Source organism: Manis javanica, chromosome 11 (genome assembly GCF_040802235.1).
Source record: "Manis javanica isolate MJ-LG chromosome 11, MJ_LKY, whole genome shotgun sequence".
NCBI lineage: Eukaryota > Metazoa > Chordata > Mammalia > Pholidota > Manidae > Manis > Manis javanica.
The window spans coordinates 22,741,473-22,769,074 of NC_133166.1; the positions used below are offsets into that span (position 1 = coordinate 22,741,473).

Consider the following 27,602-nt stretch of genomic DNA (forward strand, 5'->3'; position numbering starts at 1 on the left):
GTTGGGCTTGCGGCGGCCGCGAAGAGGCTCTATGAAGTAGGAGCGGCGGCAGTATTGCTTGCGAGAGGCAGCCAAGGGTCATGTGACCGGAAGGGCTCCCGACGGACGCCGTCCCTCCTCGGCGCCGTTTGAGCGCCCCGCCAGACCCCGGCCATGGGGTGCTGCTACAGCAGCGAGAACGAGGATTCGGACCAGGTGCGGCCACGGCGGGGCTCGGGAATAAGGCTGAGATTCTGGGGCATGGGAATCAGAAAAAAGCCTGCCGAAGGCGGAGAGCTGGTGTGTGGGGCTCTCAGTACGGAGGCCGGGAGTAGACATTACAGAGGGGACACCGGGCTAGGCTTCTACTCCAGTTAAAGCCCCAGTTCTCGCTACACAGTCCCCGCGATGGGGTGTGCGGGCAGCCGCCTATCCTTTCTCCCATCTCTTTCCTTCCTTTAAACCCTTACAGCTTCCAGGACCCGCCGTCTAGGTCCCGGGGAAGCACCGCCTTCCCAGCTTCCTGTGCCTTTGTGCCTGTATTAGCGGGCTTTGTGAATCCATTGTAGAGGTGGGTAAGCTGAGGCACTGATTAGTTTGTTCCGAGATGAACCAGAAATCTGTGTATCCTTGGAGAGGGAAGGTCAGTGCTGGTGTGGGGTCAGAGAAGGCCTCTGGAAGTTGGTGGCATTTGAGTTGACCAGTTAAAGAGTTAATAGAATGAGAACATCGGGACTTGTGGGGAGTTGGGAAGCAGTAAATGAGAGTAGATTGGAATAGCGAGATGGAATGGGGAGCTCAGTTTGGCCTGTTTTAGTACAGCTTTCGCCTTTAACTAAAAGGGGGCCTAGTACTGGGAATTTGGTTGTAGATCTGATTCTTTTGCAGAAAGGGTTAGAATGAGGAGATCTGCCCAGGTGTTTTTTTAAAGTATAGTTGATATACAATCTTACGTTGATTTTACGTGTACAATACAGTTGTTCAACAGTTACCCACATTATTAAGCCCTCACCCCAACTAGTGCAGTTACTATATGTCAACATAGGAAAATGTTACAAAATTATTGTCTGTATTCCCTATGCTGCACTACCAGAGACCTGTTGTGTTTTAAATTCACCCTCTTCTTCAGTGCATTCTGACTTTTTGCCACACTTTAATCCTTGCCCTGCCCACCTGACCTTTTTTGAAGAGGGACCTTTCCAAAGATGAATTCTCCAGCTGTTGGCCACTTAACCTTTTGATTACTTCTAAGCTTTGGTTCCACATTTCAGCCGTAGTAGACACAGACAGCAAAAAGGTTTCAGCAAATAGCTCACAGTCTAGTGGGGAAGATGGTCACAGGCATGGATTAATTATATCACCCATATTTGGGAAGCAGCCCTCTCTCCAGTGACTCACATGAACCTATTTTAGGTTAAGGGCTTAAGCTTGCAAAAATGTTTGTATGAGAGGCATGGGTGGCTCCTGGGCCTTATTAATTATCCAGATACGGAAATGAACACAAACCCATATTTTCTATACCTTATGTTAGGCATGCTTTGTGCCCAGTACCTTTCACTTCACTCCAGCCTCTTAAAAGAAGGAAACAGTATTCCCTGCCTACTGGGAAAGTTGTGGTCTAGTGGTAAATTGTCCTATAAGGTATAATACGGACTTTCGCACAGAATCAGTCAAGAAGGGTTAATACCTTATGAGAAAGGGTATCAGCTTCTAGCTGGGAGAGCTGGGCTTGCTGCTGTCCTGAATCTGCCTCCCCTTGATGGACTCTCACTTCTGTTTCTAACTCCCAGAGATGGTGCTTGATCAGTGCTGAATGAATTGAGGCCTCATGTGGCAAAAGTCAACTTTACCTCATGTACAAGCCATAATCATTCACTATTCCAAAGTCCCTCTTTTCACCTCTTGGGCAGTCCCTTCTCTCACTCTCATCTCTGCTTCTTTGTTAACTGTACAACACATTACAATTTTCAAAGGCCTTTTACACTTAATCTCATTTGACTTTTGCCCAACATCTGTCACACTTGTATGGGTTATGTGTGTTTAAAGGTGGTGAAAAGTTCAGAGAGGCTAAGTGAAATTTAGCCAAGGTTACAAAGCTGAGAAGTGCCATAGCCAAAGTGCTTTGATACCAAGCCATGTGCTCTCTCCATTGGGCCAAGCTGTCTTTTTCAGCTGTGTTCACAGACCAGATGTCTAGTCATTTCCAGGTCACATTTGTGTCTGTGCTAGGGTGAATGGTGAAACCCCAACTTCTGGTTTGACACTGACTTGGGGACAAACATTGGTGAGAAAAACCTCCTCCCGTGCACCACTCACCCTTTGGAGGTGGGGTGATGTTACTTGTCTACTCTAATTGGGGGTAGCATGGCCTCTTCTACAAGTCTAGGTCTCAAGAAACGAACTGTGTTCTTGAAGAATCCCCTGAGAGGGGAGAAACTGCTCTGTCCTGCAGGAAAATGTAAAATGGGACTTGGGGAAGGATGACACATAGGAAGCACACTCAGGGTCCATTATGGAGCCAGGTTAACTCAGAGATAGTTTAATCTTTGGCAAGCATTTTTTCTGTCTAGCCCTTTAATACTTATCCTGTTTTGGTGGGGTGAGAGGATGGTGTCCAGATGTTGGGAGGAGATGGGATAGAAGCCCACAGCCTCTGTCTCCTATTGGGACTGAGGACACCTGGTAAGCCTAGGCTTGAGAAGGAAGAGTAATGTGAACAGGCTGTGCTGCCTAAGGTGGGGCATCAGGGCAGAAGTGACCCTCCATAAGGAGTCTTGTGGAGTTGTGGGCAGGTTTGCTGGTAGCCTGCAATGGTAAAGTCTCGAGTAGGAACTGAGATAGGCTTGGAGTGGTACGCTAGGAGTCTGGTGGTCTGGCACTGAGGGTTGGTGAGTCAGCATTAGCCACGAAGGCCCCTTGTCCTTGGCTTTTTCCTGGGCACCCTTGCTTTTTATGGCTTGGATACATACCCAGCAGATCTGCTTATCCAGTTTGCAACTGATACAAAGTCAGCAGAGATTTGCAGCTGATGAGCTCAAGGCAGGGTAGTATCCAGAGAAATCAGAACAAGGGACTGAAACAGGACAAGGGGAAACACTCACAGAATTATATAGGACCTGGGAGACTTACTTTGGTCCCAGGTCAGTTCTGGGGGTTGTGGTTATCATTGTAGCCTAGGAGTAACAGGGCTGCTGAAAATGAATGAAGCCACACGAATAGAGATGTGTAGCTTGGCATGGGAGGAAACAGCATTACTATTCAGGTCAGATACACCAGGTACACCAAGTTTGGTTCTGGGAGCCCCATACAAGAGCATCAGAGGAGAGGGAGTGAACACCTGAGAGGTGAAGGGACCTGCCCTCAAAAGTGAGCACACTTGGACTGTAACCCAGCGGCTGGGGCTAGGACTCCTGCCCTGAGATAATAGGAGAGGTTAAGAGAGCTTAGGCTTGCTTTCTTTTGGGGCCGCACAGGGCCTCTCCATCCTGGGAGGAGACATCCTTGTTGGAGTTGGGCCTTCTGGGGCTGCTAACTTGCATCAGTTTTCCTCTAGACCCCATTCCTCTAATTTCATGCCTCCAGTATCCTTTTTCTATTCAGGTGAAGGAATGTCTTCTGAAGCTCCTGAGCTATTACTGAATACTTGCATTTTGCCTCTGTCCATCTGTTGTGGGCGTCTAGGACTGCTTGGTTCCACATTACATCATCTAACTCAGCTGAGCCTCCAAGGGCAGGCAGGAACTAAGCCTTATCTGACATTCCACAGAGTTGGGCACTTGGGATATTCCTGACAAAAATCTCTGCTTAAAGGTCAGAGCTGGGCTGAGAGGAGAGCACAAGAAAGGTAGGTTGGACTAAGGGCCCTGGGCTGACTTCCTACCCATGGCCTTCCCCAGGACCGAGAGGAGCGAAAGCTGCTGCTGGACCCTGGCAGCCCCCCAACCAAAGCCCTCAATGGAGCTGAGCCCAACTACCACAGCCTGCCTTCTGCTCGCACAGATGAGCAGGCCCTGCTCTCCTCCATCCTCGCTAAGACAGCCAGGTGAGCATCACAGGACCCAGCTTGAGGTGGAGCTCCTCCATTCATGTTAAAGGCTGGAATAGAGAGTGCTGGGCCCAGGACATGGGGAATGGGACAGGGATGGTGGGGAGAGGTACCTCTGGGCACAGCCCTGCTCCAGTGGGCAGATGGGGACAAGTGTCAGCCCTGGAGTGGCACTTGGCAGTGAGTCCTGTATGTCCCTCTTGAAGCACCTGTCATGTCCTCTCTGCCTCCTCCTCCCAAAGCAATATCATCGATGTGTCTGCTGCAGACTCCCAGGGCATGGAGCAGCATGAGTACATGGACCGGGCAAGGCAGTACAGGTGAGCACCTGGCCAGTGTGGTTCCCTCAGGCTACCTGGGCTCCTCCCAACCCCTTGGTCCCTGATGCATCTTCAGAGCCTGGGCCCCAGTCCAAATTCCTAATTTGGGTGCAGCCCAGGAGACTTAACCACACATCTTGGGGCCTCAGTAGTAGTTCACATCAGCCCTGTTTGCCCTGACACTCAGGGGCACAGAGGCCAAGGGAGGTGGGCTTGGAGTGAGTTTGTGGTGAACTGAGGCCCCCAACACCCTGCTTCCCTGGCTTGAGGGAGTGAAGCTCGCCTGGGCTGCACAGGGCAGATGGGGCCTGACTGCCACCTGCCTTCCTCTTGGCCAGCACCCGCCTGGCTGTGCTGAGCAGCAGCCTGACTCACTGGAAGAAGCTGCCACCGCTGCCGTCGCTCACCAGCCAGCCCCACCAAGTGCTGGCCAGTGAGCCTGTCCCCCTCTCTGACTTGCAGCAGGTGAGCCACCCAGGGTCTACCCCGCACGTCCTCCCCACATGTGCCTCAGGAGGTAGGAGGTGGGTTAGGGAGCCTGGTAGACTGTGGGCCCCACTCACTCCTACCTCATTCTCTTGATTTTTATCTCCTCCCCTCAATTCTTAATCTCTTTCTCCCCTTTGTTCTTTTCCTTCTGTCTTTCCCATCCCTGCCTTTCCCTTTGACTTCCTGTCCTGTCTTGCCTGTTCCCACCCATCCCCACCCCTGCCGTCATCCCCTCCCACCAATCCCCCTCCCCTGCCCTCTGGATATCCTTCACCCCTTCTCACTGTCTCTGCTCCTTTCTTCCTGGTCCCTCCGTCTCAGGTCTCCAGGATAGCTGCCTATGCCTACAGTGCACTTTCTCAGATCCGTGTGGATGCAAAAGAGGAGCTGGTTGTACAGTTTGGGATCCCATGAAGAGAGGGGTCCTTGGATAGCTCTTCTCCTCCTCTCTTCACCCCGACTCCGCCCTGCCTCCCCTGGCCCCAGCTGCACTGTGGCTTACACAGTACCCTAACCTGCTACTAATCACAGAGAGGGAGGAGGAGGAGGAGAGCGGGGCTGCAAGCCTGAGCAAGTGAGGATGGGGCAAGGGAGGGTGGGGCCATTCGGGACTGGCCTTCAGAGCTGCCGGGGGTGGGGGGAGGGCAAAAAGGACAGGTCGCTGAGGGTGTAGGTATCACTGCAGGAGTGATCACCAGGGGGCCTGTGGGGCCTCCTTCCCACCCTTTCTCTTGGCCTCGCTACTGTCCGCCCTCTCCCTGACTTAGTGCTCACATTCACCTCACTAGGGTTTCTGACCAGGGTCTGGACAAGCTTGAATTTGAATGAATCGAGTTTGTATAGCACCCTGGGTTTTTACATATTTGGGGTTTTTTGGTTTTTGTTTTTGTTTGTCACCCTCGATAAAGGAAGTGTATTCATCTGTGTGCTGGTTCCAGCCCCTCTGTCCTGCCCACCACCATTAATGCTTACTTCTGGCTACTCAAGTCTGGGCAGTGAGATGGATGGGGGTTGGGGTAACACATTTCCTGGGGGTACTAAGAGGAATCTAAGAGGTAAGGGTTCAGGGTTCCCAGATCTTAGTTGAGTCTTGGCCTGGGCTAACCTCAAATTGAATGATTGGTCCCTTCTCCAGTGATGGGAACACTGTCAAAGCTGAATAAACCTGAATCTGAAGCAGCTGTCACTGTTGGAGGCTGTGCCTTAGGCTCAGTGGAATTATCAACAAGTTGGGGAGGTGGGGTACAATGTGCAGGCAGACCAGGAACACCTGGTATATGAGGTCAGTAAACCAATCAGAAGGTTCTTATCTAATGAAATCTCAAGCAGAATCCCAACAAGCAAGACATTAGAGTAGAGCTACTCTGATCTCAATGAAGTCAGGGTTCAGGGATCACAGCCCATCTTCTTAGCTTCCCGGAGGCTTCTGAGGCATCTCCCAACAGAACCTTGCTACTCTGTGAAGCAGTTTTAACCCAAGGACATCTAAGCTGAAGAGTAAAAAACGGCCCAGAGAGGTTAGGTAAGTTTCCCAAGGCCATGCAGTAAACCCAGGTCTCTTGTATCCCAAGCCAGCAGGCCATTCCTTCCACTGCTTCCCTCTCTCAGTGAAGTAGGACCAGAGCTACTGGCAATTGCCTGAGTCGGAGGGCATTTTTGCTTGGTACAAGTGACTTCAGATCTGTACAACAGTTCAAATCATTTATTGTCAAACCAAACTGACCATCCTCAGGCTTTTAGTGCTGCTGGGGTCCTGAGAACCTTAGAGTGTGTCCTGCTTGATCCGGACCTTCTTGGGCTTGATGTTCATTCGTTTCCACACTTCAGCTGTGATACGGTCTGCCTTGGTGACCCCACTAAAGTCGAAGGTGGTGATACGGGGCAGGGTGCACAGCACATACTGCCTATGGGGAAGACTCAGGCTGTGGGCTAGCCTCTGTCCAGAACTCCCTTCCCCCTCCATCAGTTGCTGCTCTGTCCCTTGACTGTGGGGAATGGAGGGACCTTAGTTTGGAGGAAAGTGAATTTCTCCTGACTGACAGCAAGAAAAGCCTAAAGGTTTCTATTCCCTTCATTGATCCCAGCAAGGAAGAAGGATGGGATTGGACTTCTTGTCCTTTCTCCTTTCCCTCAGGGGAGCCTAGCTCCAGAGGCAGGGTACTTACCTATACCCCTTCTCTTCCTCTGTGGGGTTCCCATGGAGTGTCAGGCTCCGGAGCTGAGGGAGGACAGCCAGCTTATTCACCTCTCCCAGGCGCTGGATGCTGTTGCCATGGAGATAGAGGACACTCAGGTTGAAGAAAGTTGTCAGGACCTGCTGGGGAAGAAGACCGAAAGCCAGGCTGGACAGGACCCTGGATCTGTGCTCAGCACTGACTTACAAGCAGAGAAGGAAGTTTGGGGAGCAGCTTGCCTTCCATTTTATTCCCACCCCACCATACTTTCATTTGCCTTTGAAGGGGTGCAGGGGTATCACAGTGACACAGCTGTGGTCTGAGGGGCAGGGGCAATGGGTCTGGGTCCTAGCGCTGCTACTGATTTGCCAGGTGACTGGGCTCTCCTGTCTCCCTGAGCCTTAGCTGCCCCTTCACTGAACACCTTTCCAGCTTTGATGATACAAGATTCTATCCCAGGAGGGGACATGGGTACAGAGCATCATGTTAAGTACAAAAGAGAAGCTTCTAAAATAGTAGAGATCACTGCACCTGAAGAATAGTTTCCAAGGCATGCTCTAACTCCTTTCCCCTCCAACAGGGATCCTGGATGAGAAAGGGCCAGTTTTGTTTATTTCTTAGAACTTGAGTCTGAGTTCACAGAAAGCAAGTGCTGTACTGTTACTGTCTACCTCTTCCACAGACAAACTTGGCACAAGGTACAGTGGACAACTGATAATGAAAGCTACGATTTTACTTCAGTCCTATGTGCTGGTTGGTTTTCATATTCTCATTTAACCTCAAAACCTTTATGATGTTGGCATATAGTCCCCATTTTTTAGACAACGAGGATGAGGTATTGAAAGGTCAGGTTGCTTGCGCAGTCACACTAAGAAGCAAATCTAGGATTTGAACCTCCCATCTCTGCAAGCTCAGAGCACTGTTTTGCAGTGCACCATGGTGCCTCACTACTTCCTTGATAATATGTGGGTGGTAGAGAAGCGGGGCCTGGACATGATGGCTTCAGGTGCACCATGACAGGCCTCTCAGAGCTGGGAACTCACAGGGTCAATGGAAGTCAGGTCATTGAAGGAGAGGTCAATCCAGGCCAGGTTCTCTGGGTGCTCCAACAGCTGTGAAACCACCTGGTTGAAGTCTCTCAGGTCATTGAGGACGTTGTTGTTCAGCCACAGAGACTGAGTCAGTGACTTCCCCGATTTTGAGTGCTTTAGTGGTCGCAGCCCTGTCCTTGGCTCCTCACTTACCAGCTCTGTGGAGACAAAGACTTGGGTTATCATCTTTGCTTTTCTTCCTTTAGGGGGTAGGAAGGGATAGAGCTGGGAGTGTTTGCAGCATAGGCTATAGCTGGAGGGCCTGGCAGGTCCATAGACCCATGCTTGAGTCTATGACTATCAATGTGAGTTTAGGACTCCATCCCACAGGCCCCAGCAGGCAGAGTAAGCTTGGACTAAGTGCTAAAGACTTCCCACTCCAAACTCTTGGTTTGGGTGTCACATGGTCCTTGTATATATTATATCTTTGGGTCTTCTGTACACCCCTTCTGTGGGAGGCAGAAGAGGGAAAACCACTCCCACTTTATAGGTGAAGAAATTAAGAACCAGAGTAGTTGGGCTTGAACCAAGATGGTGATAGCAAGCATGAAGTCCAGAATATCCACTGATAGAGCCCACAGAATTCACGACAGTGCAATACTCTCTGATGTGCCCTCTCTCTCCATTAATGTTGAGCAACTATGTATGTGCCAACTACTGGATATATAGTGGCAAACAAAATGAGAGTGTGCCTAGCTCTGTATGAGTGCCAGGGTGGGGATGAAACAGATTGTTTGCACCTTGGAGGAGCTCAAATGGGCAAAAGGGAAATTGGCAATATAGTGTGATAGGTTCTACATAATATTGGGGTGGGAGCACAGAAGAGGGGCTCTCCAATCTGGGAGTTCAGGGATTTCCCACGGAAGGTGAGGCCTGAACTGGCTCTCAATGGAATAGGAGACAACCAGGCAGAGGAATGTGGAAAAGAGGCATAGAGGTTTGGGTACATCTGTATGTGCTGCAAAAGGTGGGCAAGGAGAAAGACAAGGATCCTTGAGTGCCAGGCTATTTTGCACTTTTCTCCTGCAGGTTATGGGAAGCCACTGGAGGGTTTAAAACAAAGGAGATGATTCAAAGCTTTCATTTTGCAAAGATTACTCTGAAGCTTTAGTGTGGTAAGTGTGGATTTTAGGGGGTGGGCAGGCCCGGAAGACTTCAGTTTATCCAAGCAAGAGATGGCAGAGACATTCAATCAGCATGACTCAAGGGTTGACTGGATGTAAGGGTAGGATAATATTCAAGGGTTGTGCCCAGTTTCTTGTTTGGGTGACTGGTAAGGAATTAGAAAAGGAGAAATAGGGTTGGGAAGGTGAGGAGTTCAGGCTTTGTCTTATTTCTGAGATTCCTATAGCGTAAAAAGGTGGAGGAGTCAAGCAGGCAGTAGGATATGAAGGAAAGTCCGAAGCTCAGGAGACACAGATTTGAGAACTATTAGCATAGGGAGGGAACAACTTAGAGAAATAAACAAGATTCCATGAGGAGAGTAAGGGTAGAGGAAGGACAAGGGAGAAGGGAGTCCATTAGATAAGTTAATGAAGGGAAGAATGGAGAACGTGGAGAGGGTAATTTAAAAGATGTTCAGGGAGTCCACAGTTTATAGGAGTGAGTTTCAGGACAGAAGAACTGAAAGGTAATTTTGGCAATCCACAAGTCCCTAGTGACTTTGGTGAGGGCTGTTTTCAATGAAATAGCAAGGGCTTGGGGTCAGAAGCTAGATGGGAGTGAGTTCAAGAGTAAATGAAAGGTTAAGGAAATAAAAGCAGATAGTGTAAACACCACCCTCTGGAAGTTTGGCTAAGGAGGAGAGAAAATTAGGAATACAGTGAGTTAGAACCCATTTGTAGGCCCCTCCCCCTACCAACTTACTTGTTTGGACAAGCGAGGTCCAGAGAATGGGCCCTGCCCAAACTCACAGGCAGTGGCAGAGCCAGAACCAGGCTCCAGCTCTGGCTCAAGTGACTACATTTTTCTTACTGCCCCTAAGCCTTTGGTTACTGTCTAAAGCTGCCTCCAGGGAAGGAAGTATTTAGTATTTGCTGAATCTGGCCAGCCTGTCCTCTGCCCCCTCAGCTCCTACTGGAGACACTTCCTCTTCTTCACGCCCACCCTTTGTTAACTTCCTCTCCTCCTCAGCTGCAGGTCGGGCAGCATCCACCAGATGGCTCTCTGCCTTAGTCCTGGAGTGAGCAGGACACAGTTGGAGTTTGAGTTTGGGAGGAGGTGACAGAAGGTTACAGAAGCATAGTACCCCAGCTCATGAATAAATTCCTAATCCGGCCCCTCAAACATTCTGAGAACGCTGAAATGAAATGACATATGAATAAAAGTTACGGTCAAAATAAAACCCCATACAGACTAGTATCTAGTTTGATGACGCAGTAGCTTGGGGAGTGCTACTAACCACAGGCTGATCTCAAGAGGGGGCCACTGGTGGGATTGGGTTGCCAATAGCTTAAGGCCACTTGGGGCTGCTATTAAGGGTGGAATGGTGTCCCATTGCTTTAAGTTTCCGTTCTCAAGACTCCACCAGGCACTGCATTTTGTGAGCATCTGTTGAAGCTGCCATGTTCTGAGTAGGTCAAGGCAGGTCTGGAAACTGGACCACATATCAATGCTGAGAGAACTGGGAGGTGTTTAGCCCCAGGAAAACGTGGAGAAGTGTGATCCTGTATTCCTGTCTCTGAATCCATTGCCATGAAACTTACATGTGTCCCCAGAGGGTAGGCACTTTGCACCATTTCTTACCCACAATAGAAGGGGTTGGTAAGTGTGTAGGGGATTCCCTTAACACTGTAGGTTGGTAAGCAGAAGTTAGAGGACTATGGGCTGGAGGTAGTACAGATGCCTTCTATAGTCACTCCATTTCCAATTCTATAATCCATCTATTGATTCAGCAAATAATGTACCGTTAACACCATACTCCTTCCATTATCTCTGGGGAATCTGAAGGGACTGTCCTTTGGGGGCTTGGATGTGCCTCTCCCTCTCCCATGACACAGCAAGGAGCACAATGCTTGGCAAATGTGTGCACACACATACGTGTATACACATTTATGTGCATATGAGTGCTTAGTAAGTAGGTGCTCAGTATTTAACCACTGAAGGAAGGACAGGGCATCTGTAGATTATGTTCTCATGCTGTGGAGTTATCCTTGGTTGTAGTAGCTTGTCTCTCCCTTCATTTTGAGGACTCCATAGAGGGCAAAGCTACATCTTGCTCAGAGCTGGGAATTCCCAGGGTAGGTAGGAGCCGTACTTCCATCCCTCTTCTGTTACCTCAGCTATCTTGTACATAGCCATTACTGCAACTAAAATGCTAGTGAAACATGATCTACATCATAAGTGATGCTGTGCACAATAAAGTTCATGGTAAGTGGCCATGTGCTCATGACAGGACATGAGTTACCTCTGTGGCTGATGTCAACCCAAGTAGTATGCTAAACCCAAGCCAAGGCTAGTCCCTCCTGGATAACTATTTGCCTGAGCTTAAAGGTGGCCAGTTGCTTAGAAGAGAAAATCAAAACCAGATAATGGGTCTAAGATGGGGGGATGCCAATATATGTTCTGTGAGGACAGAGGTACTGAGTCACTTAGGAGAGACCAGATAACAAAAGTCAGGGACAGCAGAACTTCTGGGAAGTTCTGGAAGAATATGGGAAGCATACTTCCTTAAGCAAATGATGTTGCTAAGTGCCTCTGTCTGTCCCCTCGAGTCCTTGCTGCCCATGTGCAAAGACATTAATAATGGTCATATGAGTATGGCAGTGCTGGAACCAGTGAAAGTGTGGGTGATGCCAGAGTAAGTTTGGATATGACTGTAATTAATGTAAGAAATTTGCCAAAAATATTTAAACCGGAACATGCCAGTTTGTTAACCAGACCTGCCTGTTTTAAGACGAGAACAGGCTTATATGCTCAGAAGACAGGGTTCTGCCTCTTGCTGGGATTCTGCAGCTGCCTATCTTCCACTCATTGGTTTCTTCCTCTCTCCAGGTGAAAATAGAAGAATAAAAACTATTGGCTGATAGACTGGCTTTCCATTTTTTTTCCACCTGACTTTTCTGCTTTTCTGCTAGACTTTTCTGACTTGCCTGGCTTCTTTTGAACATGAGAAGCCCCCAGATTTTCTCATTTTTTAAAAGGCTAAACTCTTTCACATCTCCAACCTCTTCCCAAAGAACAACGCAGTCAGCAAGCATATGAGAAGAATCTCTTTAGGCTTTTAAGTAGAAGACTGGTTTCTCCCCAGGGACCACACCCAGCCTGCTGCTGTGGTGAGTGGAATGCTGTGCTCTGTGGGCTGACCTTGGATCATGTGGATGCTTCGGAAGGAGTAGTCAAGAGGGGGCTCTTGCACTGAAGTGTTCATATAGTCCCGTTTGCTTATAGCTCAGTCCATCATTTGTCAGGTGTAAGCAGGGCCCTGGGCGTCCAGGTTCAGCCTGGGGGGATAGAGAAGGACTGGTATTCCAGGTACAAGGGGCACAGGCTCTCGCGTTTCCCCATAGCCCTACACCCCTGCTTTTTACGCTTTACTATTTCAGGCTTGTCTGGCTGCATTTCTATTTTAAGTTACTAATCAGGATTCCTTGCATTTATAGGGCAAGTTCTACTTCTCAGAGCACCTTCACATCCCTTAGAACCCATTAATAGTTTTAACTGTTTCTACAAAGAAACTGAGACTCCTAGGTGAACACTTGGCTAAAGTTAAACTGATGAGTCATTTGTGGACTGCAATCTTCATCTCCTGAATCCTACTCTAAGGCCCTTTGTGCTACTCCACGGTAGTTACCATGGTGCCAGTCTTGGTACCTACCCTCTGGTGACATCAATTGGGCTATTCTGTTGCTCAACAAACCCGAGGACCTGCACTGGATCTGGTTTCTGATAGCCCTTTGCAGTCTGACCCACCTGGGGATTTGCTACCTTTTCCGCTCAGCTTGTCTGTCGGCTCTGTTTTCTTTCCATCCAAAGACTCTACTTTCAGCCACATCTTGAATGTAGTCATTCGTGTATAAACACACATATATATAAAGTCAAGAGTCTACCTCACTCACCTGTCACCGATGCCTGAAATTCTACCATTAGGGATTCATTCCTTTGGGTTTAGGGATTGTTCCCTGTTAAAATGGAAATAGCCCCTGAGAGTGGTGAACACATTATTAGTCATTTACAATACGGTGTGAATTGTTTTACCAGATCCTTTCCAGTTTGTTAGCTCAAGTAAAGTTGAGAAATTTTCAAGAGTCTGGAGAGAGCCACAGGAACACTACTTACTGCAGAAACTGAGGGCTGAAAACACTTTATCAAGGTTTTTTTTTGGTATGTGACACATAAGAACAAAAGACAAATTAACAAGGACAAGTACGTTCCAGTCAACCTCCCTTTCTTCATTCCATCCACTGTTGTCACATCGCATTTCCTACTTCACATGCTTTCCAAAAGGATTGAGGTAGTTTACAATAGTAACATACTCATAAAACAGGACGATTTGTAGAACAGAACTGTCCAACAGAAATACAATGAACGTCACAAATGCAAGCCACATATATAATCTTCACATAAGTAATCAAAAAATTTTCTAGTAGCCATAAAAAGAAAAGTCAAACAGGTGAAGTTAAGCTTCAAAATGATGTATTTTATTTAGTCCAATATAGTAAAAATATTCAACATATAATCGATACTAAAAATTGTGATATTTTACACTTATAGCACATCCAGTTTGGACAAATTACCTGTCAAGTACTCAGTAGCTATGTGTGACTAGAGGCTACCATACTGAATAGTGCAGATGCAGAAAATGGAAACACGGAAGAGAAAGATTAGAAGCCAGATTAAAGATGGGGGGAGAGAGATGTACCAGGACATTAGAAAACTAAGCCTACATTTTGCTCTGAAATTCCTGGCAGCCAAACCAAAAAGGGGAACCTTAGGATATACAGTCCTCATCATTTGATTCAAAGAAGTAATAGTTTCTAGGCAGACAATGAAATGTGTAAATGTTCCAAAATAGAATTTCTCTTTAACAACCATGGACCTGATAGTTTGTAATTCACCTTAAGCTTAATACTGTTCAATAAATTCCTTCTATAACTTAACATGTGTAGAGATAAGAGTTTAACACGCTTAGAGGAATGGAAAGTGTCTTCCTTTCAAAAAACAGCTGTCTCAACTGAGCTTTGGGGAAGTGCTAGCTTGAGTCACTTAACAGCTGAATTTCTAGGTGTGGGACTGGCCTGGTGAGCATGAGTTGTTGATTAGGGAAACCTGAATACATATCAAATCTATAGACAGCAAAACACACACTATGCTTTTGTGAAATAGAGGAACCTGTTCTCACCTAAACAGGCCATTCCACTTGAGTACTTTTGACAGGTTTGATTCCTTTGCAAGACTGGATTTTTTTTTTTCAAAGTAAATCCTGGGTTTGGACCACAGAGTTCTGCACTACTGAATGTAGATTTTAGCCTGAAATGTTTAAGGGCAGAATTTTACCATTAGTCTCAGTGCAGTTCCTAAGAACTTCTGATTTTGTGTAGCACTGGCTTCTGATGCATTTTTCTGGATAAGTTAATATAAAAAATTGGAGCCCCAAGCAGTTGAGTGAACTTGCCACTTGGACAGGGTTATTATCTTCTCCATTTAAAGAACAGTCCAGTCTGTGAGCCAGTATTGTGTCTTATCGTCTAACAGAGAACGTGGCTTATAATACACCCAGGAAAGGTTTGTAGGAGGAATGAATGAGAAACTGCCAAATACAAGGATTTGTTTTGGGAGTCTTGATGCTAAGCTGCTTTTTCAAACAATTGGCTCCTAGGTTCAGCTGTTTCAGTCCACACTTCATTCACAGCAAGATAAACAATTCAATTCTGCAAACATACATTGAGTACTTGCTGTCCTGTCTCACCAGAAGGAATGAAGCCAAGACACAAATAATAGAACCCTGTCTGTCATAAGCACAGAGACCTGGGTTTCCATTGATTGTAGCAAACGAGCCTGCATCCAGTTCTAAGAAACAGTTGCTTAGTGAATACTTTCATACTTCAATACTCAGCTCTGGTGTACCCTCCTTGATGAAGTCTTTCCCAGTAAAATACGTCAATGTGTCCTGTATTAGACTGATTCCCTTGATAATCTTTATTCATTGTCTCCCCTGTATCTATTCCTTTTCCCCTGTAACTTCATTAGTTCCACCCACTGTGATGCTGGGTTCAGCCACGTGACTTGCTTTGGTCAGTGGAATGTTGGTAAATATGAAGCAAACAGAAGCTTAAAGACAAGGCTTGCCTTCCTCCTCTTTGCCAGTGCCAGGAGAACATGGCTAGTCTGCTGGGGGGATATGTGAAACCTGGGGGTAAGCGATATGAAAGACAGCCGGTGGTCCCAGATGAGACCAGACTAGTCTATAGCCAAGTCAACGTTAAGAGAGTCATCCAACCCACTGCAGACATCTGAAATGAGCCCAGCCAAAACCGTATGATATATGGCTGACTCAGAGACTTGGAAGCAATAATAAATGCTTATTGTTTTAATCCACTGTTTCTGGATGGTTTATTAACACAGCAATAGCTGATACATACTTTGAACAAAATTTCATCACAGCCTGTTTCCTCATCTGTAAAATGGAGACAGATTCTATCTTGAAAGTTGTGTATCCTGCAGTAGGGGCTCAATAAATTGAAGCAGTTGTACTCTCTGTACTCATTTCTTTATAATCTACTTTGTATTTTTATTTTGTATTCTTGAGGCAGGGACAGAAATCAGACTTCTTACTCTCATCATTTGCCTGCACTCAGCTTGGCAAAGAATGGGTATTCACTAAAGGCTTGGACAAATGGATTAAATGGACAAGTGAAAGAAATGAAGGATTAGATGAATGGTGTCTTCAAGGTGTCAGGCAGCCTGATTGCTAGAGAGAACTGACAAAGCCTGGAGGCTGTCTTGCTTACTCCAGTGACTGTTTTGGAGTCAGCCTTTCTCAGCTGCTATTCTGCCTCACCATCAGGAGCTAATCAGAGCCCAGTGCCTTCCTGTCCAGGACTAACCTGATGAATGTCAGGGTTAGAGGCATACCTGCCTTGCTTTGGAATTTTTCTTTTTCAAATTGTTAATACCTTTTACTGTTTTTTTTTTAATTTTTAAAAGTTAACATGATAATGGAATAAAGTCAAACAATAGAGAAATATGTCAAGTAGAAACAAAAAGTCTGAATGTCCAACTCACTTTCCAAGAACAATCATGATTAAGTTTGGGAATATAAACTGGAAGATTTATGTAACAAAATCATGTCTATTTTTAAATAAACACATACTATTCCTTTATTTACTTTTCAAACTGTAGACTCTTACCTTTTTGACTGGCTGCAGAGTTTGTGTGTATCCTACTTTAACTTACTTACACTTAATTTAACTTTAGCCAATCCCAAGTGATGGAAATGTGTCTTCAGTTTTTGAAAATTACTAACAACTGGAGTTTGATTTGTTGATAGGCCTATTTCGGCCTTCTCTCTGGTAAGCAGCAACATCTGCAGTGTGTAGGGCCTGTGATTTGCTCTAATATTACCCGTCGTGAAGAGGGTTTTAATTCATCAGAGGAAAACCAACCTCATGTCTGAGGGCGTTTCAGATCTCCCAGGGTGTGTCAGGGATGTGAGGCATTCGTATTAGGGGGCCTCATGTTTGTGACGGGGGAGGTTCTTAAGTACCCCCAAACCTGTATGGCTATCTCAGCGCCCTTCCTCTCCTCCCCGCGCCCGTCTATCCCATGTGGGTGTTATGTCTTGTTCCCCGTGAACGGGGATAAGGGATGGGAGGATCTCAGGTCCCCGAGAAAGTAAGTTCTTAGTCATAGAACTCCTCTACCCTAGAGCGGGTTTCCTGTTTTCCCTCCCGACTCACCCGCCGCTGCTTACCCTCCAGGCTCCGCGTCCAACTACCTCGGTTGCTCAGCGCAACTCTATGGTAACTACCTCCTCTACCACTTCCGGCCGGACGCCAGGAGCGCTGCCGCGATGCCTACCGGGTAAGGTAGCTCCCCGGGGGCGGAGCTCCAAGACCGCGGGAGATGCTGGGATTTGTGGCTGTCTTTGACCTCCAGTCGAGGCCCGGTCCGGAAGCAGCGACACCCCTTCTCCCTTCCTTGTAGCCCACACACTTCCTTTTCCCGGGTCATCAAACGTGCCCTTGCGTGGACACTAGTTGACAGGGCCAATCGGAGGGTCGCGCGAGGGGGCGGGGCCATAGTTTAAACTAATTGTGCGCTGACATCGCTGGTGCGAGCCCGCGACGAACGCGGTCGGGAGGAAGAGTGAGGGGCAGCGAGAGCGCGCGCCCAGGTAACCGGCACGGGCCCGCGGCTAGTGTTCGGCCTGGGCGCCGGCAGAGATGCGTAGGCCTGAAGGGGGTGCTGTAGAGGCGGGTGCGCCGGAAGGCCTCTTTCCATAGCCGTCTGACGGGAGAATCTTTCGGGGGTACGGTTTGTGAGGAGAGGGGCATGTCCGAGGGGGAGGGTCTGGTGGGGGCGTGTCTGTAGAATGATGCCTACAGACGACTAGGTGGGGATGGTGCAGGTCGTGAAAGGCTTGTAACCGAGTGTCCTGTAATAGGGAGTCTGCCTGTTACTGTCAACAATAGTAGCAGTAGTAATAGTAGTAGTCGTAAACATTTTCTGTGCACCAACTACGTTTCGGACACTGCCACGCCCTTTATATGGCCATCTTTTTAATATTCCTATTATACTTTTTTACAGATGGGGAATCGGAGGTTTATAATGTTTAACTTGGTCAGGGTTACACAGCTAGCTCATGGTTGGCTATACTGGGGTGTTTGAGGGTTGGGCTTAAATGAGGGGGTGGGGGAAGGAGCTGTGGGAGAATGAGGGTTGTTTTCAAGGAGTCATTTTATTTTGAGTCTCGCTTTTCATATAAGTAAACAGCGAATTTACCGGCCTTACCAACTTCTTGGGGTTGTTCTGTGAGGGTCAAATCAGGTAAGGTGTCTCGAAGCATCTTGGAGAGTACAAATTTATGACTCTGAATGACCGTGTGAAGGTTGTGGGTGGAGAAGAGCCCAACTGGGTTGATGGTTCCTCCTCTGGGTGCCCTCTCGCTTACCGCTGAGGTAGCACCTCTCATGTGGTATTCTAAGAGCGTCTGCATGTTTGCCCTTCCAGACAGAGACAGTGTTTTTTGTCCCTGTATCCTGATGCCTACGCAGGGTATATAAGACATGTCATGGCCATTAATGTATGCCTTTAAATAAATACGCTTTTCTGGACTGAAACGCGGTAGGAACCTGCCTTTCCCATTTTAATTTAGTGGCTTTTGAACGTCTGTGGTATGCTGTCCTCTTGCCCTGGATGGTACTACTTTCCAAAAATATGGTAGTACTTACTTGCTTTAAGCCATGTTTCCTTCTCTTTCGTGTCTTTGGCCCTGTATTTTCCAAAATTCTGGATTGTCATGTATGTTACTTTATGGTGGGCAGAAACCTTTGATTGTAGGGGAATCGGGGCTCTCTGCCTTTACTTTACTGCTGTAAATATATGAGAATCTGTAGGGAACGTTCGTCTCAAATAAGGTAGCTTTAAGTCAGCAGGGATATATTCCCCATCCCACCTTTTCTGTTCCTGTGTGGTATTTTTCTCCTTTAGAGGCAGAAGCACATACTGCTCTGTAAAAGCTTCCAAAGTACTCTTTTCTTGGTTCAACTTCAAGCAAATGGTGACTAATTATAATGCCGGAATCTTAATCTAAAGCCAAAAGCTGTACTCCCTACAACCTTAAGAAACACATTTCTATTTAGAATGTTCTTTTTTATTTATGGATTATGGGAGTGGGAAGAATGCTTGAACTAGGACTTGACTTCCAGAACTGTCAGGAAGGGGGATAGATCTGCCACAGATGGCTAAACAGAGCTGATCGGGAGATGTTTTGACAGCTGTGTCTAATTGATAAAACTGTGTCAGTAGATATGTTGGGGGTCATTTATAGGCTCTTACCCAGTGTACACTAAACATATTGAAAGGTGTTGTCCAAACTCAAAATGAGCACTTCCACGAATGAGACCAGTCATAAATCAGTCCATCTCAAATGTTGAACAGTTTAAAAATTGTTTTTTTTGTGCTGTCAGTGATTATTTTATTTTACCTGTATCTGTTTACTGTTTGTTTTTTATCATTCTTTCTTTCATTTTATTCCTTCCTTTTATGTCAAATAGACAAACACATCCTTCAGATGTTCTCTTCAGTGAGGGTCACTTAGTGGTAAACACCCTTTGTTGGAAATCACTTTTATTTCTTCAGTCTTGATAGTTTTGCTTCCAATTGTTTTCTCTCAGCACTTTGAAAGTGTTATTTCACTGAATTTATGTTTTTTTATTATTACTCTGGAGAGCTGTGCTCACAATTTCACTGTTACTTCATTGTAGGTAACCTGTCTTTTCCTAAGATCCTCCTTTATGTCATTTGTGTTCTGCAGTTTCACTATAGGGTGTGGACTTAATTTTATCCTATTGAGAGTTTATAGTGATTCCTCAATCTGAAATTTCATATCTTTCATCAATTTTGTAAAAACTCCCAGTCATTACCTCTTTAAATAGTGCCTCTCCCAGATGCCATATTTATGTTAAACGTTCTCATTTTGCATTTGACACCTTTTAATTCTTTCATAATTTCTAGCTCTATCTATGTATGTTACCTCTGGGTAATTTCCTTAAATCCATCTCCTAGTATACTATTGTACTCTTCAGCCGGAACTAATTTACTTTTTGAGTTCTTATTTTTATTAGCTGACTTTTTCATTTTTAGAAGTACTGTTTGGTTCATTTCTGCCTTTTGGATTTTCATGGTATCATTTTTGTCTTATGTTTTCAATTCATCTTATGTCTTTAGTAATTTTAAATAAAGTTGTAGTCTCTATCATATTGTTCAATTATCTGAAGTTTTTAGGGGTATAATCCTGACATTTGTTTTACCTGACACTTAGATGAATTGTTTTCTCAAGTATTTTGTAATTTTGGATTGTGAACTCATATGCAAGGGAGCATCAGCTATGGTAATCTTATGTAGCTTGGGCTGAGGTCAGTTCTCTCAAGAGCAGGTTTTTTAAATAAATCAACTTTGCTGAGGTATAATTTATGTACAATGAACTTTATTTAAAGTAAAATGAGTTTTGACATTTCAAAGTAAAATGAGATGTATACTATTGAAACTGAAAAACTGCCCTAATCAAAATAAACAGAGCACTTCTATCACTCCCAAAAGTTTCCTCATGCCTCTTTGTTGTCCATGTTTCCCTTCACATTGGCCCCAGGGACCCCTATAGATTGCTTAGCATTTTCTAGAATTTGATACAAGTTATACAGTGTTTTTTCTTGGGTCTAGTTTCTTTAAGATAGCATAGTGCATTTGAGACTTATCCATTTAGTTGCATATATTAGTAATTTGTTGCTTCCTATTGCTAAGTAGTCTTCTGTTGTGTGACTATATCGTACAATTCTGTTTATCATTCACTGTTGATGGACAGTTGGGTTGTTCCCAGTTTTTGGCTATTGTGAATTAAATAGCTGTGAGCATTTGTGTACAAATCTTTGCATAAACATGTATTTTCCTTTCTTTCCAGAGTGGAATGGCTGGGCCACATGGCAGGTTTTTGCTTTACTTTTTAAGAAATTGCTAGTATTCTAAAGTGATTGTACCATTTTATGTTCCCATAGAGTATATAAGAGCTGTAGTTGCTTCATATTCTTAACCACACTTGGTATTGCCATCTTTTTAATTTTAGCCATTCTCACAGAGGTGGTAGTAGTATCTCATTGTGGTTTTAATTTATGTTTTCGTGATGACTGATGTTGTTGATGTACATCTTTTCACCATTTACTGGCCAGTTCTCTATCTCCTGTAAGCAACATTGTATTTGCTTCTTTGGGACATTCACAGCTATTCTCAATCTAGTACCAAAGATGTATGAAATTTTTCTCTACTTGTTGATTTCCAGGCCACAAATTTGATATAAATTCTGACTCCAGATCCAGCTCTGTACACACCTATGGTTTTGAATTCCTAGATTTTTTTCCCTTCACTTCACTGGGTGAGCAAAGCAAGCTTCCTTATTTCCCTCTGGACACATTTTTTTCCCTAGTCTTTTTACTGAGAGTCTTAGGCTTTCAACAGTGATCTCATTCAACTATGCTGTCAGCTCAGTAATACAGTTTTCAGCTTCTTTATTTCTCATTCCTGGGATTTCCCTTACTTTCTTGTGAGCTCAGTTTATCTGTGCATCAGTTAGGATCCAGTCAGGAACGTAGAAACCACACATAGCTATTTTAATAGAGTGAACTCAGTAAAGGGAATTCGATTCAACCCTTGTTGGAGGGCTGAACAAGCAAAAAGGGAATCTTAAAGTAACTGATAAAACAACCACATTAAGCAGCTACCTCATCCAGGACTGAAAAAAAAGGGAGGAAGGTAGGGGTTATCAGTCTAGAAATCTGAAGGGATCAGGAGGAACTGTGCCCTGATTCTCTGAGGAGAGGGTGTTGCCTGGTACTGCTTGTTTCTCAGGTGCTCACAGGAGGAGGAGTTTGGAGGAGTCAGATTTGGTTGAGCTTTGCCCTGCTGGTTCTGATGCCTCTGAGGGGCACAATAGGCTTGGTTCTGGGAGTTTAGAAAGAAGTAGGGAGGAACCCACTGCTACTGTCAAGAAGCAGCAAGCTATAGAAGGAGGAAGTTCCTATAGCCTTCTCCTGCCTTCCATTTTCCATTTAGTACCTCCTATGGACAGAACAGGTAGTTTAACAGGGAGCCAGCCTGGCAAAGGTGAAATGGAGTTGGTGGAGTCCAAACCCTAGTGTCATGGAGCAGGTGATAACGGGGTAGGTGTGGAGCACAGAAACAGCACATGGGCACAGCCTTAAAGGATATCTCTTATATTTTTCTAAGCATTTCCAGACATACTTAATAGGAAGATTTTCAGGTCGGCTGGTCCATTCTATCAACAGTTAGTCGTAGCAATGGCTAAAGTTCTTTTTTTTTCAACATATACTTACTGTGAGCCAGTAAGCACTATTCTAAGCATTTTATATGAGCTTCTTCACAAAGCTCTGAAATAAGTACTATTATTATTATTTTTTCCTTTAACAGGCAAGGAAACTGAGGCAAGGATAAGTTATCTACCCAAAGCCATGCATTTTGTAAGTGGTGGACTTGTTCTAAGCCAAGCATTCTGGGTTCCATAACCCACATTCTTAAACATCTTTATTATGCTGAAAGTTCTTCCCTATGTCAAATCAAAATCTATTTTCTTATAACTTCAACTCAGTAGTTCTGGTTTTGTCTTCTTGCAGGGAGACACATAAATCTTTCTCCTCATCTGCATAACAAGCATGCATATATTTTTAAAAAGTTTTTACATTTTCCCTGGCTAAACATCTGTAGTTCTTCCCTCATATTTGCCACAACATGACTTTTAGACCTTTCACCATGGTTGTTGTCATTCTTTCTTTGCATGTACTCTGACTTTGCTTTTCAGAGGTGAGGCACAGAGTCATCTTCTACTAATGCAACCTGAGTCTGCATTGATGTTTTAGGAATTTCTGTCAGATTCATGGTTCACTGACAGTGTAACAGCCTCTCTTCCACCTTCACCATAGGCAGACTTTTCCCCCCGCCCCAAAGGCAACCTTTTAAACATGAACTGCTGTACCAGGTCTCTACCATCTTGTAGTTTTATTAATTTCTTTTCTTTTAAAGTCAGGGCTTTATGTTTAATCCTGTTAAATTGTATCTTGTTATCTGTGGTAACATCAAACTTTCAAGATCTTTTTTCCAGAGCAAATCTAAAAACATTGTATTTTTCTATCCTTCACAGTTTATAATTCCAAAGTTGGACAAGCCTGCCTTCTATGTTTTCAGTATGTCTTTGGTAAAAATGCTATGGTAGGTTTGAGAAATACAAGCTGTATATTATACGACTATAGATTTTACTCCAGTTGATGGAGATTTTTGGGGGAATAGTTTTGACTATTCCTTCTGCTAAATTGGGAGAGGCGCTATCTGGAAAGGGGAGTATCTCGGTTGTCAATGAAGGGCAGAGTCAAGGTTAAGGGTTGGCCATTGGGCGGCCAGTTGCTCTAGAAAGGGGCCACTTGGCCGAAGTAAAATGATCTGGTGGCTGTAGAAGGGAAAGAGGACATATTGCACAGTGTGCTCCTGGGTTGAGGCCTCTGTTGGCAGCTGTGTCAGCTGCCCTTTCTGCCCTATTTCAGGGCCAGTTTCTTCAAAGTCAGTGTAGGAAATGTCAGGCAGTCAAAAAGTGATTCAGCCTTGCAGACTTCTTTCTGTCCCATGCAGCTGAGGACTGGTTTATCTGGTGAGGAGTTAAGACTGCGTGTATTTCAACATATTACATGCCTTCCTGTGACTGGCCGGAGACACTTGTTTTGCAGGCTGTCCAGTTTTCGTATCCTGTGGCAAGGTGGATGCAGTATGACCCAAGCTCTTGGTCCTATATGTGGGTAGAAACTGCATTCTGCCCTGTAAGTAGGCATTTGTGGAGTGCCTGACTTCTAGATAGCCTCAGTTGGGCGGGTGAGGTAATAATAGTAGCTTTGATTGACTACTTTTCTATCTTTCCTGTGGTGTGAGAATGTGAGTGATTTGAAGGAAACCTCTTGTTTCCTAAGAGTTTACCATTGTACCCCTCATGCCCCTCAACGTGGACTCTGGTTCCTCACCTCCAAAGCTCGGTTTCCTTAAGCAGTAAGCAAATACATAATGAGTACCTATTACATCTCTCACAGAGTTGAGTATATAAAAAGTGTATAATACAGGATTTTCCTCCTCACTTTGCCTCATTTGCTGTCTGTCTTTCATTTTCTGAACCTTTTGACTGTCAAATGTGAACATTATGTTACTTTATCCTAAATATGTCAGCAAATGTTTCCTGTAAACAAGTACCTTCCTATATAACCACAATACAATTAGCACTCAGAAAATTTAACATTGATTCAATACATGCAATATACAATACTCAGATTTCTCAAAATTTTCCAATGATGTCTTTTACAGACTTTTTTCCAAATTCAGCCTCCATTGAAGGATCATGCATACATTTAGTTGTCATCATTTTGTCATGCCCTAGTCTGCTTTAATCTTGAGCAGTTCTTTAATCTCTTTTAATCTTGAATGCCTTTTTGTCTATCATAGCACTGACATTCTTGAAGAGTTCAGGTTAATTTTTGCAGAATGTCTCTCTTAATTTGGATTTATATGATAGTTTCCTCTCGATTAGATTCAAGTTAAACATTTTTGGTAAAACTATGTAGTCTAATGTAGTAGTTTGATTAGTGAAGCTAGAAAGCACATGGAATCAGTATTCAGTTTTGCATGAGCATATATAATTTAGCATTTGATTGTGTCTTCTAATTTGTAAGTCCTGTAGCAATTGAGAGAAGAGGATACTTCGTATGACCTAGAATAACAAGATGATGGATGGAATTTGAAGCAGTTGGAGTATGGTTAGATAGGCTGCTATTTGGGCTTCTCATCCTACTGTTACGATTGTATATCATGAAAAGTGAATTTCCTCATCAGAGTTTAGAACTCATTATCTTCCATGGTGTTTGTACTATTGGAAAGCCTAATAGTTTAGAGCTCTTGCCTGGGCTACAGACAGGCCTAGAGACTGTGCCCAGGGTTTTTGCTAGCTGCCTAACCTTGGGGAAATTTCCTCATGTGCAATCTAGGAAGGGTATTAACAACTTTTTAAAAGGTCATTGTGATGCTCACAGTGAGATATTGCACAAATACTTCAATTAAAATATTTGAATGCATTTAGGGGAGGATAGTGCTCTGTAATTCTACCATATGATCCACTAAAGCATTCATTTCTGTTACCTAACTCCTGAATGTGTTTGAATTTACAACTGTTGGATAACTGAAGGCATCGAAATGAGAAAGGCCTTGGCTTATGCAGAGAGAAGTGGGAAGACTGGCTTGATTAGTTCAGACTGTACCCTGTGGAATAGTGGGAAATAAGGGTAAATAAATGACTTGAGGCCATATAATAGAGGACTTGGAAAATAAAGCCAAAGAATTTAGATACGGTGCTTTAGGGAGAAGAAAAGCCTGGGAGGTTTTTGAGTATGAGTGACACACTTGAAAATGAGAAGCGCTGAGGAAGGCCCTTCCCTGGTTTGGACACTGCAATCCTAACAGGGCAGGGCCGTCTCAGTGCTGACCAAGGCTGGGGTGTGGTTTGGCAGTGGTGGCACAGGAGGCCAGAATTTCTTCCCCAGCCACTCTTCCTGCCCTGCCACTCACTCACCCCATTGACCTGGGCTGCCTGGCTTCCCTTCCAGTTGCTGTCTGATCTATAGAATGCTGGGGCTGCGGAGGATGATATGAGACTGAGCTGATCAACAGTGGGTGGGATGGGGGAATGAATAAGCACTCTGTCTCTTTGCCTTTTCCCTGGGTAGAGGCTAATTCTAAACCAGACTGTCCGGGAGCACTTTCTCTGAGCCTGAGGAAAGTGTCCACCAAGAGGTAAGTCAAGGTGGTTTCTGCCCTTTTCCTGCTTTTTCACGGGTCAGCTTTTTCCTGCACGGGAGGTCTACTACTTTCCCTGATCCATTTTCTTCACAGTCTTTTTTCAGTCATTTGAAGCAAGTAAGTTACTGCAGGAGGTAGGCAGAGAGGTTTAATAAACATTCTTTTAGCTGTGAGGGGAGACCAGAGGTTTTGTTGACCCCTCCTCTGAGGTAGATTATCCAGTACTTTGTGAACCAAACACTAAACACTGGTTCATACCCACAGGGGTGACTACAGAGAGGCCCTGGTCTTACACCATTGTTTCTCAACTACTGGGTTTCAGAACCATTCTTGGTGTGCTTTAGTGTCCAGAGTTATTTCCTTTTCCTTTGAAAGACAGCAGTGAGCAACAGGGAAAGGGAAGGTATATGGATCAGGATATGTTTGTTGATTGTATTAGGAGTCAGGGTGGACTGGATTTCTAGTCCTGACTTTGGCTAACCAACTGTGTGACCAGGGACAAATTACCTAACCTCAGTGGACTGGAGTTTTATATGTAAAAATATGTAAAAATGAATAGTTTGGATTATATGATCTAGAAGATTTCTTCCAGAGCCAAAATTTATGATTATATAATATGTGATCGTAAAGTAATGTGATAGCTTATTTTTAACACATATGACATATATTGCACATACCTCGTTTACAATTTTTGTAAGTTTGTCCTATCAAAGTAATTGTTACATTTATTCTGGGGATGCTACCAGTACTCAGAAAATTTTTGGCTTGTAAGACAATCTTTTGAATCACCTCAGAAGTAGCAAATCTTTACTTGCTTGGTAGACTCAATTTTGGAAATGACAAGAAGATACTGTGAGCCAAAGAGTCAAGCAAGGCAATACTTTTGGTGAAGAATGAGGTGTAACTATAAAACAGTAAGACAGTTTTTCTGTGTGTCTCATGTAGTAGCCTAAGGCAGTTCCTAAAGGAGGGTTTTGTAAATATTTTTGAGTAGTGGTAATATTGTTAGAATAAGTAAAGAAATTCCTAAGGAGAGACTCTTTTGATTACTGTCTTCATTTTACTTAATAAAATTGGAAATGTTTGTTTAGAAAGGTCTCTCTTCATAGTTACTTGTGCATATGCTTTCTTCTCTTCAAGGTGACTAAATAGTGGAGAAAATTAGCCTTTCTTGTGGTAGTCCACCCAAATCATAAATGTGTTGGAATGTTTTGCTCTGGAACATTGTAGCTGAGGAGCCACTGTAGTCCCATCTTCAGAAGACTCACAGCCACGGATCCTGAATTCAGGCTGCAGTACCCACTGCTCACCAGCGTGCCAGAGTCCATCCGGATGATTCCAGGTGGCATGGCTGAATCAGGTGGTTTGGTAGCTCCAGTCTTTCATAGGAGAAATAATATATCAAGTCACTTCATTGGTTTTTTTTTTTTGTCAGTTGGGTTTGAGAAAGGGTGGGGATGGGTGGTAGGAGTGTGGTGAGGAGGGTCAAAGCAGAGGGGGGCTACCTTGAATGTATTTAAATTAGGTTCACTGTAGTACCCTGGAATCTGTTTCTGGAAATCGTGGTCTTGTTGATTACTAGAAATAATAAGATGTTAGGCAGCCTGGTCAAAAGATTCTGTCACTAAGTCACTGATCATTTGCAATTCTCTTTCTTACTCTAGGCCTTGTTTTCCTCTTTTTTGATATTGAAAGAGTTAGAATCTAAGTTCTAGATCCGAAAATTGGTCTAAGGAGGTTTGAGGTGGTGAAGTACCTTTTTGTTTTAAGGTACTTAGACCAGGGGTAGGAGTGGAATTCCTTTTAGCCCCTAAATTATAGTGACTTCACTTTCAGTCACAGCTGAGTGATTAAACATGAAGTAGCCATTTAATGAGAAGCAGGCCCTGGGGGCTTTCTCCTGAAAAGCAGTCACTGGACATGCTGGTCCCCAGAGAAGTCATTCCTTGGTAGG

The 27,602-nt window shown here is 44.7% G+C and overlaps 3 protein-coding genes across 12 annotated transcripts in view; 2 read left to right on the forward strand and 1 right to left on the reverse strand.

The window, feature by feature from the left end:
* Positions 1 to 24: 24 nt before the first annotated feature.
* LAMTOR1 (late endosomal/lysosomal adaptor, MAPK and MTOR activator 1) lies at positions 25 to 6,012 on the forward strand. Its single transcript, XM_017673054.3, has 5 exons — positions 25 to 195; positions 3,876 to 4,021; positions 4,267 to 4,344; positions 4,683 to 4,809; positions 5,155 to 6,012. The coding sequence occupies exons 1-5, from the start codon at positions 154 to 156 to the stop codon at positions 5,245 to 5,247; spliced, it is 486 nt and encodes a 161-aa protein (XP_017528543.1). The 5' UTR covers positions 25 to 153; the 3' UTR covers positions 5,248 to 6,012.
* Positions 6,013 to 6,520: 508 nt separating this feature from the next.
* LRRC51 (leucine rich repeat containing 51) lies at positions 6,521 to 17,162 on the reverse strand. Of its 9 annotated transcripts, none has more exons than XM_073216046.1 (6): positions 17,010 to 17,095; positions 13,156 to 13,218; positions 12,404 to 12,540; positions 8,051 to 8,256; positions 6,999 to 7,150; positions 6,521 to 6,818 (listed from the first exon to the last, which is right to left on the reverse strand). In XM_073216046.1, exons 3-6 carry the CDS (start codon positions 12,465 to 12,467, stop codon positions 6,596 to 6,598), a joined length of 645 nt encoding a protein of 214 aa, XP_073072147.1. In that variant the 5' UTR covers positions 12,468 to 12,540; positions 13,156 to 13,218; positions 17,010 to 17,095; the 3' UTR covers positions 6,521 to 6,595. The 9 variants fall into 9 exon arrangements, with proteins under 9 accessions (XP_073072147.1, XP_073072149.1, XP_073072152.1 ...); XM_073216048.1 differs by having other exon boundaries at positions 16,996 to 17,014; XM_073216051.1 differs by lacking the exon at positions 13,156 to 13,218 and having other exon boundaries at positions 6,999 to 7,147; positions 17,010 to 17,162.
* Positions 17,163 to 17,297: 135 nt separating this feature from the next.
* Positions 17,298 to 27,602, forward strand: part of NUMA1 (nuclear mitotic apparatus protein 1) — a 64,464-nt gene continuing 54,159 nt past the window's right edge. Inside the window, exon 1 of one of the 2 annotated variants that reach the window (XM_017673036.3) lies at positions 17,298 to 17,432. The gene's annotated coding sequence lies outside the window, so the exon portion shown is untranslated. Of the gene's footprint in view, positions 17,433 to 17,544; positions 17,568 to 27,602 lie in introns of those variants that run through there. The other variant, XM_037026289.2, reaches the window with a different exon arrangement.

What these genes read in the sequence shown, in the direction of transcription:
- LRRC51 (XM_073216045.1), bottom strand. Translation starts at nt 12,467, where the DNA reads ATGAACACTTCAGTGCAAGAGCCCCCTCTTGACTACTCCTTCCGAAGC. An exon ending in ACCTGACTTCCATTGACCCT is followed by an intron (nt 7,151 to 8,050) that starts GTGAGTTCCCAG and finishes CTTCTTCCCCAG; the next exon opens with CAGGTCCTGACAACTTTCTT. An exon ending in GAGGAAGAGAAGGGGTATAG is followed by an intron (nt 6,819 to 6,998) that starts GTAAGTACCCTG and finishes CATTCCCCACAG; the next exon opens with TCAAGGGACAGAGCAGCAAC.
- LAMTOR1 (XM_017673054.3), top strand. Translation starts at nt 154, where the DNA reads ATGGGGTGCTGCTACAGCAGCGAGAACGAGGATTCGGACCAG. An exon ending in AGAACGAGGATTCGGACCAG is followed by an intron (nt 196 to 3,875) that starts GTGCGGCCACGG and finishes GGCCTTCCCCAG; the next exon opens with GACCGAGAGGAGCGAAAGCT. An exon ending in GACCGGGCAAGGCAGTACAG is followed by an intron (nt 4,345 to 4,682) that starts GTGAGCACCTGG and finishes CCTCTTGGCCAG; the next exon opens with CACCCGCCTGGCTGTGCTGA.